The sequence below is a fragment of the Crocodylus porosus genome, unplaced genomic scaffold (assembly GCF_001723895.1).
Source record: "Crocodylus porosus isolate Cpor-Errol unplaced genomic scaffold, CroPor_comp1, whole genome shotgun sequence".
NCBI classification, from domain to species: domain Eukaryota; kingdom Metazoa; phylum Chordata; order Crocodylia; family Crocodylidae; genus Crocodylus; species Crocodylus porosus.
In genome coordinates this window covers 10,488,498-10,500,400 of record NW_017728947.1, presented here as the reverse complement: position 1 = coordinate 10,500,400, position 11,903 = coordinate 10,488,498, and the positions used below count along the sequence as shown (strand labels likewise).

The window sequence follows — 11,903 nt, the reverse complement described above, 5'->3', positions numbered from 1 at the left end:
ACAGTTTTATCTGACATAACACTCTCATATGTAGGCAATAGTAATTTTTTTCAAATGCAAAAACCATGGGGTTTTCCTTTTCTTTTTTAACACAATGAAGAATGGGGATTGGATAAATGCGAAAGAGATTCATTGTGGCCAATCAAAATTAAAAACAGCTAGTTACCTTTTCCAAGTTAGACACTGTAATTTGTCAGTGGGTAGATGGTTGGGTCAGCTCTGCAGTAAACATCCTGAGATCCTGAACATACGGAGAGAGCCCTTCTATGCATATGTGGTGCTTAATGCTGAGTAAATTTAAGTATTATATTATGTAGGTTCACGATGGTGAAACCCATATATCTTTCAGCTGCCTGATGTTTTCCTGCCGCTACAAAAAGAGGATCTTCAACATGAAGATAATTCTAATTAGGGCAGGGTGGGGAACAATTTTTCCATCCTACACATTTTCCATGATTTTGACATGTTTTGCACCCTGCATTAGGACAAAATGGGAATGTTTTAATGTTTTTTGAAAAAAAAAAATCAGAGACCAAGCCTCACCCATGCCAGAATAGGTAACAGTCCAGTGGTTATTGTACTCACCCAGGATGTGGCAGGATGGTAGACTGCAGACTGTCACCACATCTCAGTTCAGCACACTATAGACTGGCCTTTAGTTAGTCTTTTTTGTTCTGCCTTTGTTCCAAAAATATTAAATTATTTTATATAAATATGCAACAACTCCATACATGATATTGAGAATGAAGAGCATTAGTGTGGTGGTTAGAACACTCACCTGCAATACAGGGCACTAAAGGAAGAGCAAAGGCCTATAACTAGGACTTTCAAATTCCAAGGTGACTATTCTAGTCCATAGGCTATGTGGGGCATTCTGGGGTGGAGAAGGGTGCCACTCTCATTTGACCAGAAACACCATCCTGGAGCTGAGAAATACTCATTGAAACTGATACATATCTGTACAACGTTTCAGTCTCAATGGCATTTCTGATGAACAACCCTGTTGTCACAAACCTCCTGGCCCACCAGCTCTAATTCTAACTCATTCAAGACAGAAATGTAGGAAAGCAGAAGAGAAGATGTAAAGCAAGACAAAAATAGATTTAAGTACACATCCAAAAGGATAAGAAGTCATTCAGTGAAATATTGACTCGCTAATACCACTTTCATTGATATTCATCCATTTCCAGTGATATGTTTTAATAACTGAAATAGTACATGCATGTACACTCATACATGCACACACACGCAGAAAGAAGCCAAGTAAAACTATTTCATTGATTTTAATTAAATTCTCCTAAGTGTTGCAAGCTTGGCACAATTTTAATTTTATTTTTTATTAAAGGGCTTGCTTGCCCTCTCAGAGCTCTAATAAACCATTTTAAAAGCCTCTTCTCCCCCCCTCACAATTTCTATTTAATAAAATAAAACAAAATTGTTTAAGTGACTATATGTACATACCCAAATTTACACAGGCCATTCCCTTAATTTAGACCACTACTCACAGTAATAAGAAGTATTCTGTTAAAATATGCCCACCTAGAGCTCAGTAGTCTTTGAGTGCTAGATAAAATCATTCTATAAGGATAATGAAGACAGAAACTCTGCCTGTAACAATATTAAGTTTGTTTTCTCTAGTGATTTGAAGAAGTGAGCAATCTGTCAGTAATACACTGAATGAAATTACTTGTCTTGTAGGAATTCCCGCTGACAGTCACTCACTCACAGTGCTGACCCAAACATCTACCCGCTGACAAACAAATTACAGTGTCTAACTTTGAAAAGGTAACTAGCTGTTTTTAATTTTGATTGGTCTCACTGAATCTCTTTCGCATTTATCCAATCCCCATTCTTCGTTGTGTTAAAAAAGAAAAGGAAAACCCCATGGTTTTTGCATTTGAAAAAAATTACTATTGCCTACATATGAGAGTGTTATGTCAGATAAAACTGTTAAAGTGTGTCTAACCAACATTAAGACTGGCAGCCCTGCCAGTGACTGACTGGGTGAGTGAACACATTACTGAGACAGCATTGTAGGAATTAATTTTCTTCAATAAAGTGATTTTTAAGGCTCATATATTTCACAATCTAAACATATGTCACTGTTTCATAAACAAAATAAATGGATTAAAATAATACATTACCAATATGCTGACACATGGAGATATTTTAATTAGAAATACTTAAGCAGTGTGATATTTAACTGCTATATTTGCTGAAGCAGAGCATGCATCATTTAATAAGAAGATATAAGGCAGGTATATCACTTTGCATGATGTGGTACCAGAGTGGGACCAAATCACCTTCCGTCTACGTTATGACTATCAGATCACATTAGCCCCAATAAAAAATTGCTCTAAGGTTAGAGCATATAGAGGAAACTCCATAAAGAGAAGCAGTCCACTAAAATCACTTTTTCATCAAAATAATAAGTCACCAAGACTCTAGTTCCTGAGAATAATATTTCTTCATAAAAGGCCACATTTAACATCTTAGCTATTTAAAGGCCATATTTACACGATTGTCGCATTACATTGGCCTCTTTCCTGCACATTCTTCTTGACTTACTTTAAGGACCAGCACTAAAATAGCTGAGGAAAGCAAATGTCAACTGTGTCCTGAAATTTATATGTGTGAGAGAATCGGAATAAGTAGAAATGTAATATATTGTTTACTGTACTGAGTGCCCTCTGTTCTCTAAAGGTCAAAAGCATTGTAACCTTAGAGTTACAGTTTCTGATTGTTCCCAGGGTTAAATACATTATCAAAATTAATGGTTCAAACCCCTCAACCTTCAGATATATGAGTATTCATGCCTCCATCTGCTGAACTGTTCAACTAAAAATAGCATTCTTTGGCCTTCACTCTACTAATATTGTGCCCCTGAGGCACACTGTGCAATGCTTCAGCAGTGCATTGGATCCGCACCCAGCGGTATAACAAAAGGTCATTTACTTTATTTGCAATTAGGAAGAAAAGGGGGGGCAGGGTAAAAGAGAGAATAGCAATAGACAAATGTGTGTTTGATTAATTTTTTTAAATTCTTTTCTTTCCTTGATTATAAAAAACTCCAGGCTTCAAGAACACAGCTGCAACCATAGCAAAGACTTGCCAAGGTTCATTAATGTTTTAAGCGATATAAACTTTGAAGGACAAATTATACAAGTCGGTCAGGGGAAAAAAGTTAAGAACCTTCAGTTTTCTTCTTTTTCTAGAGATCACTTTGTTTAGGAATAACTTCAGTTAACATAATTGTAATGCTTCATTACTATCAACAGTTTATCAGTAGTTGTTGATAGAGTTGCAACATTTCCTTCTTTACCGTATAAACTGCTTTGTAAAAAATAACTAAAAATGAAAAAAGGTTTTTAAACAATGAAGAAAATGAAGTAATTTTTTTCTTCTTTTTGTGAGCAAGCTTAAGCAAGATGTAAAACACCTAGGTCTTCTGAGATAGATGCTTATATCACCTGCTTAAATCAGCTAAGCCAGGATCATTCAACTGGTGCCCCACAGGTTGTATCTGGCCCATGAGGGGTTAATGTGCAGCCTGCAAACTCCTGCAATTCCAACCATTGTTCCTGCTGGTGTGGTGACCCAGGAACCATTGTTCCTGCTGGTGTGGAGCCAGAGCACTATGGCTGGAGGGGGCCAGTAAGCTTGCTCTATGCATGGTGGCAGAGGTGGAGGGGGAAGGTGGGATCCCACATTGCTCATGTGGTAGCAACACATGACAGGTCTCCCAGAGAGCCCCTGTAGCTTGTAGCCCTCCCTAAGATGTTTGGCCGAAGGCCCGTGACCAGGATGGCATGGAATCCCCAAGCTGCTTAGAAGTTGGACAATACTAACCTAATCTTCTATGGGGCAGCTCATTAATAGGACCGCTACTGGTACTGCGAAAGTTGCGAAAACCCATCTAGTGAGCAAGCACATTTTTTAAGACAGGCTCACTGTGTACATCAGTCTAAAATGGAGCTTCAAATAATATTGGTGTAAATTTTTAAAAAATAGAAGCAAAAATCAGGAACACAAGCAAGGAGTAAGATCATAGAGGAAGATCAAAGAAAAGTACAATGAGGGAAAAATGTTTTGCAAATTTTAGCACTCACACCAATTCTGACAACAGACGTGTTATACAGAAGTAGTGGCATTAGGACACAAGTTGCTTTGCATACCTTGTGTATTGTTTAACATATCTGTAAAGTAACAGAAGGCTGATTTGGATGGAGTCACTCACAGTTGCGTGAAGCAGTAGAACTCAACAGAAACATTTTGAAATGGCAAAGGCCTTTCATTTTAAACAAAACCTACAAGTAGCTAGCTATTCCTTCACCTCCAAAGCCCTCACTCAAGACTTCATCCTTAATCCTGTACTTTCCAACATTTCTCTGAAGCTGCTGGAAAGCCTACAAGGCAACATGTACTGAAATGTCATGGTGCAAAGTTGCACAACTTTTTAATCAGTTCTAGCACCATATTTCTCCATGTCTTCTTAAGATCAGAATCTGGGTGAAGAGAAGTTGAGCAACGTGAGTCTAAAAGACAGTATCCCACCTGCCTGCCTTGAACACATGGCCATTTCAGTTTCAGGTCCCCATAATGATATTCATAGCTCTCTATAGATCATATGACTACCTTGGGGTGAAATTACACATTACAATTAGATCATGTTAAGAGCACTTAAAATTTGAATGATCACACATTAAGCCTCATTAACAAATGCTAAGGATTGGAGGGTGGAAGAGGGATGTAGTAGGGGGAAGTGGGGGAGGGGTGGGTTAGGCGATGACGGGCTTCTGACTCATAGTTTCATAGTTGGTAGCGTCGGAAGGGACCTGAGCAGATCATCAAGTCCAACCCCCTGCCATGGGCAGGAAAGAGTACTGGGGTCAATCGACCCCAGCAAGGTGTTCATCTAGCCTTATCTTAAAGTTCCAGATGCTAGCCACCCTGACAATGAAGTAGCACCTCCTGATGTCTAGTCTGAATCTACTCTTGCCAGCTTGTGACCATTATTTCTAGTCACTCCTGGTAGTGCTCAGGGGAACAGGGACTCCCCCAATGCCTGCTGGTCCCCCCTGACTAGTTTGTAACAGGCCACTAGATCCCCCTCAGCCTTCTCTTGTGGACGCTGAACAGGTTCAGGTCCCGTAGCCTCTCCTTGCAGGGCCTGCCCTGCTGCCCCCTGAACATGTGAGTGGCCCTCCTCTGGACCCTCTCCATGTTGTCCACATCCCTCCTGCAGTGCAGCATCTAGAAAAGAGACTCCTCTGCTCCTGAATTCTGCCTGACTCTCAAATCACCCCCTCCATCCCCAAATGACTCCCCTGCAACACATAGCCCTTCCACCCCCAGATCACTGCTCTGCTGCCCCTATCAGCCCCAGAGTGCCAGAGGTGTCAGTGCAGGGGTTTTCTCCCTGCCTTGCCCGTAGGTTGCCTGCAGACCATGCTGCCCCACCATGCCCATATCTAGCCCCTTCCAAGCTTTTCAGCTGAAAGGGAGACAGGGGGAAAGGAGGGGGCCATGGAGTTTCCAGGAAGCTACAGGGCCCAGTGGGGGCTGGGTCTGCATGCATGGGGTGACATGGGCTGCAAGAAGCCCAGGAGTAGGCAGGAAGTGGAGGGGGGGCCTGCCCCCCACCCCACTTCCTCTGTTCATGGGATGACTGAAATGGTAAAGCAGTGACCTAGGTGTGGAGGGGGGTGCAAATCAAGGAGTGGGGGATCCAGGGGTAAAGGATTGGGGGGTGGAGGGGGGATCCAGAGGCTGATGGGGAACAGCAGGGAATTTGGAAAGTGGAGGGGGCGATCTAAGCAGCACGGGGGTGGGGGTATCCTTCCCTCTCTCCTCCCCAGGCTCTCCTGTGGCTAGAGAGGTGGCAAGCAGGGCAGCCATGGAGCAGACTTGATGCCCCTAGCCATGGCCCCTGCTCACCAGCCCTCCAGCTGCTGGTCTGAGCAGTGCACATTAGAGATGGTGTTAATTCTGAATGTGTGACTGATGACTAACACTAGTTAAGGTCAATCTGTTTCCAAGTACATCCAAAATTCAGAGTTGGTTTAGTCAGAAGAAAAATTACTGGCCTTGTTTCTTTTTAATTGTTTTTAATAAGACCCCTAGAAGAACATAAATATGTTCACAGTCTGGCAAAAAATGTGTGATGAGGATCTACACTGGCCTTTACAAGTGCTCTACTTACCTTGACTTATCTTTACAATCAGCTAGTTAAAACACTCCATTATAGACATACACTCTATGCAGAGTAGTTGTTATTGTTACGTGATGTGCCTGGAGTGTTCAAACTATCACAATGCAGGACTCTGAAAGTGGATGAGAACAGAGACCTACATACTGCATGCAGGGGTGCTCTTTGTGTGTTTTTAGTTGGAAGAAAAGTTCAGAATAATAGTTTGTGTGAAACAAACTCTCCTTGTATTAATAGAAGGGCCCAACATTGCCAATCCCTCTTCAAATGTGACCTCGCACATCAACTATATTTTTCTGAAAAATTAAAGCTATTTACCAACAAGGGGAAGATAAAACCCTTCATAGGAGCTGGATCTAGACAGTCAAATATATTCCTGCAAGCAGTAAGAATGACTACAGACCAATACATGTCAGTATTAATACATAACTCATTTCCTCAAAATAACTTTCCTTGAGTTCTTCACACACATATACCACACACCCACTTGCACACAAACAAAACCAAACCATGTATATAAACTAAGCAAGCAAGCTATTTTTTTACAGACTAGGAAGCATGAAAGGGACAGAGATTAGCATTATGATTAATATTTTTAAGCACATGGGAATCATTCGTGAGAACTATGTAAATAAGGACTGTCTCACACATTCAACTTAATACTTAGTACAGTTAAAAACAGAAGAAAATGCACGTTCAAAAAAGTTAGTATGTGTTAAGGGACATCGAGGAATTGCAAAATTGCTCCCTTTCCATTGAGGATTATTTTAACATACTTTAACATGTACTAACTTTAATATACCACAACATTCCAATGATTTGCAACTCTTGCAAACTGCACTTGAAGTAAGAAAACTGGTGTGGGGGTAAAGGGAAGAAGAGGAGGAGATTGGTGAGAAGAAAAGATTGGAAAATCCACTGAAAATTAACTTCCTCTCTAGCACCGTTAATACATGATCAAGAAAAATCCAATCCATCATGTACTCTCCCCCAAAACTGAGTAGCACTCAAACACTGTAACATCTAGGTATGTAACTGAAACTGTAAAGTGAGAATATTGGGAAGAAGTTGAATTCATCACAAGTAAATTTCTTATTCAAGTAAGCATGTTCCTTTAGTTGTATTAGTTGTATCTAGTATTTGTATCTGTATCTACACATAGGTACATGTACCTAGTTATATGCCAGTGGCTCTCAAGCAGTGTGCCATAAGAGCCCATTAAGGGTATAGGAGGGGATGGGGGAAGCGGGGTACAATGCAATATTAGCACTGTTATATGTGCAAAGGCCCCCACACAATTTACAAGATAACAAAGAGATTCAGAATCAGAATCCATAGTGTCAAACCATTCTGACCTTCTATGGTCTTTCTGAGATCATTGCAACAAAAGAATGGCTCTCTTATTTTGCCACAGTCAAGAAGCTAGAGAAAGCTAAAAGCCAGAATTTTCTGAGGGGTGCCTTGAGTCTAGAAGGTTTGAGAAGCATGGATTTACACTGTTATGTCTATTTAAGATGTACAGTTAAGATGAAACTGAAATCCCAGCATGTGAACTTCAAACAGGACAAAAAAGGGACACAAAGAAAGTGTCATCTGAAGGGAAATTCTCCCTTTGCTCACCTCTTAACAGTCAAGTGCTTGTCCACAACACTAACACCGACTGAACTTTCTTCAGCTGTTTTCTATTGAACTAATTTAAATAAATGCCTACTGCACATTTTATGGTAAATGTTTTTTCATTCTCACCAATTTGCATAATTTACTAATTTTCATTGGTTTTGCCAGTCATTAGTGCCAATTACTGAAGGCTTACTGTATTTCTAAGGTCAGGGTGATGGCCATATCAACATGTTGAGCTGAAGACTTTTCTCATAGCTACAGCTTGTGAAAGAAATGAGATGGTCCACATCTCCAGCTCTTATTTCAGTTTCATGTAGATGCGATTTCTATCCCCTTCCTGCCCCACAGTTCTGTGCAGTGTTGCTAGGTGCTCAGTAGCTGCTGTGTTAGGCCCCAAAAATGGTTTCTACAAAACTGAATCCTAAAGTCCTGTCACAGCTAAAGTCAATGGGATGTTTCTTTAAACAAATGTAAAGCTATAGATGTTCAAAAACAACAACTTGATGTTGGATACTGAACTGTTCTTTGTGCCTTTGAAAATGCCCCCCTTAAGTAAAAGCTGCATCAGGTCTTCAGGATGATAGGTGTACTATATTAATATCCCTGGGACAACTAATTTTAAAACCTATTTTACTGAAATATTTGCTTGATTAAGGTCTACAATCATAGGGAGTGGTTTTCTGAAACTTTTCCATCTTTTGATTCAGGAGGTAGCCAGGCATCAGGCCAGCCACAAAGGTAAATTCTCTTCTTGCATCTCTGGACTACCAAAGCATTGGGAAATTTAACCAAACTCTAATGCCCAGTACACCTGGGGCTCAAGAGTTGCTGGAATAAAGTGGGCCATTCCAGCTTAACGTCACCTGGGGATTTCTATGTATAAGAAGATTTCCCAATTGCCTACTTAGGCTAGCCGAAAGATGAGATGATGGGGGGATCTGAGAATATTACCTTTTATCCTTTTCAATTAAAAAAAGGCTGTAGCACAGAAAAATGTTAAGTAAAATACCTGTGTGTAAATTCATCTGGAATTACCTTGCTATTTTAGTCACAATTTATCTTTCCTTTGTATCTAAACCTAACTCAAACCTAAGCAAAAGAGAGATTCAGAGGTTTACTTGCAAATAGTCACATGCATCTTTAATAGACTTTCCTCTCATGTTCACTATTGCTCGCTTTCTGCACATTTTAACTCTGAAAGCCTTTGACTGCTGCTTCATTATTTAAGGTATTTCTGCATCTCTTCTTGTGAAATTAATACTCTATCTGAATGAAAAACAGCTAGTAATTTAATGTGTAAATCATGTTCACACAATATATAGTCCCATATATGTTGAAAATAAATAAATGACTGGTCACAGACTAAGTCCAGACTCTAGACTGTGCCTGGCATCTGACCAGCTCAATGCATGGAAAGGGTGAGATTACATAAAAACAGAAGCTGAAAGTTCGCAATTTATGATATGCCCGTCTCCATACCATAGAAGAAAAAGTAAAAACCAAGTACATTTATTCAGATATACACTACACTTAGAGGAAGAAAGCTGAAAGAAAATGAAGCAGGAAAGGCCTCCAAACATATCTTGTGCTGACCTATCTTATAATTTAAAAAAATTAGGAACTCTGTTGATCTATAATGCAAGGTACAATATCATAATAATTTTGTCTTTCTTTTTCATTATCGGAGTTGGCAGCATGCTCTTCTATTTGCAGCACCATAAGTATATAAGGTGTTAATCCTTCTGGGCTATGCTTAAAAAATTATTTAACATTCAGACCATTATTTAGCATACAGCTGGCTAGCAGTTTTCCTCTAAAGTGTTGGCTTCTATCCCACATTTTTGTTGTTCTGGCACATACCTGGAGCTGTAAAGGGCTGAGTCCAGAAGCAGCAGCAGCTGCCATTGTTGATGGAATGAACTGCACAGGGTAGTTATCACCTGTCGAGAAGAACAATGCATGCATGTTTAGACAATGAGCAGAGAATAGCAGCAGACAAGTGCAAACATGGACCTAGTATTGCCTGTGCTCTACAACCCTGCTGTAAGCCTAAACATCTGCAAAAACAAAAGGCTTAGCTGGGCACAGACTTGCCGTGCTACCTTGGAACTTTTTGTTAGCAGATAGCTGGTAGGCAAACTGGCAAAACATAAATGTGATCCTCATGATTTTCATTAAAAATAAATGTGCTATTCAAGCATGTACACTCTATTACACATCATAAACATATCACTGTTTATGATAAAGCTAAATAGCTTTAAAAAAACAGTTTGAAATATTTTATCTAGTTCCTGATGTTGAGGCTCAATTCTGTGAAGTACTGAGCATCCACTAAAAGTTAACAGGAAAGGGGGTTGTTCAGTTCTGCTTAGAATCAGGCGTTAGCTTTTTGTGTTCTATTTCCTGGTCGTCTTCTGACTCAGTGAATGACTTCGGGCATGTTCATAAACTTCTCCATGCCTCAGGTTTATCTGTTATAAGATGCAGATAACAAAAACTTCCTCATTATACTAGGGTGCCCTGAGTATCAAATGATGCTCATAAAGTGCCTTGAGATGCCCAGGTGAAAGGTGTTTTTAATCATAATGGATATATGATAGAAGAAAAATCTCACAACATACAAACAACACAAAATTAAATTTCTAAATAACATTTTTAGGGCTCCAGCCAGAAATGTGCCTATCACCCTCATTAGATAGTCACATGAAGAGTTGTGTATTCTGCACTACTAGGATAATTAATATGCCACACAATCAGACCTACTGTCAGTTTGAAACAAGTGCAGCAGCCTGGTATATTATGACATTCTATAGGCATTCCCACTTCCAAGCCATTGTAGTGGTCCCTGTCCTACAGTGCTGTTAACAGGCTTAGTCAATGTAAAGAATGAAAGAATACTGGCAAGGAAAGTAGTCTAACAGTAAAACCTGTAATATAAAAATTAATACAGTGATGGATAAATTACACAATAACCATGATTTAATGAAGTATCACTTTGGCTCTCGCTTCTTATTTAAAGTCAGTATTATGTACTATCTCTAGGCTATATTTTAATAGGCTGCTCCTCTGCACATTTTTGACATTTATAATAATCAAGCTGTTTTGCACAAACTTTTGCACACTGAAAGTAGACTGCAATAATGAAGACACTGCACAAAGAGATCCAGAATAATATAATCATTCCAAGGGTTGGGGGTTTTTTCTTCCCTAGATATACATGATTACCCGAAGCCTTCACTAGATTCCTTGGAACTCCCCCTGTTTACCACCTGAAGTGCTACTGTACTCAGCTTGCTCCACGCCAATGTTATTTCACTTTTTTAACAAATTGTGAGTTTCTAATCCACAAGGTCTCTTTGCATCATATCCATAATACCTCATCAGACCATTGAGCACAGTATGTGCTTGTACACAGTCCAGTAACAATTGGCTTCTGATTGCATATGGAGCTCTGCTACAATGCGTTCACTAACACTATATTGTACTGGTATCCTACGGAGTAATGTTCAAAATATCTGATCTTATTTTTCCCCTTCCATGAGGTTGATTTTAGTTTCCAGTGTTTAAAAAAAAACACAAAACAAAACAAAAAAACCAACTAAATTATTTTCTGATAGAACTGAGTTGTCTTTTTATGGCTAAGTAATTCTGCTTATCTCCTTCATATCTAAACAAAATTATCTGAACAAAAAATATCCTAATCTAAGTTAAATAATGTTTCTTTGGTAAATATCTTACCAGGTTTTTTAAAAAAATCACAAAGATGTTGAATTAATGATGCTTTAAATGGGGGGAAAATAACGATTCAAGCTATCAGCACGGATGGCCTTGCAGAACATTTCGGAGGCATTCTTTCTTTAAATATCATGAATTATTCATTCCTGTTTCACACGGCAATCTATTCCCTCCCTCTCTCTCCCCCCCCCCACTTTTTAAGTTCAATACCAGTTGCTTTATTTGTACTAAAACATTTTCCATGTCAAACATATTTTAAAAAAAAATCAAACTCTAAAAGAATTCCCTGAGGCACTCCTTTTTCACAGCTGTCATGCTTCTATGGGTTGAAATAGTTGGA

The 11,903-nt window shown here is 39.4% G+C and overlaps 1 protein-coding gene across 7 annotated transcripts in view; it reads right to left on the bottom strand.

Moving 5' to 3' along the window:
• The window catches only part of SOX6 (SRY-box 6), a 528,512-nt gene that overhangs the window by 138,703 nt on the left and 377,906 nt on the right, over positions 1-11,903 (bottom strand). For all 7 annotated transcript variants that reach the window (XM_019551786.1, XM_019551785.1, XM_019551787.1 and 4 more), the window contains one exon: positions 9,689-9,768. In XM_019551786.1, coding sequence (XP_019407331.1) covers positions 9,689-9,768 — 80 coding nt within the window. The remainder of the gene's footprint in view (positions 1-9,688; positions 9,769-11,903) is intronic.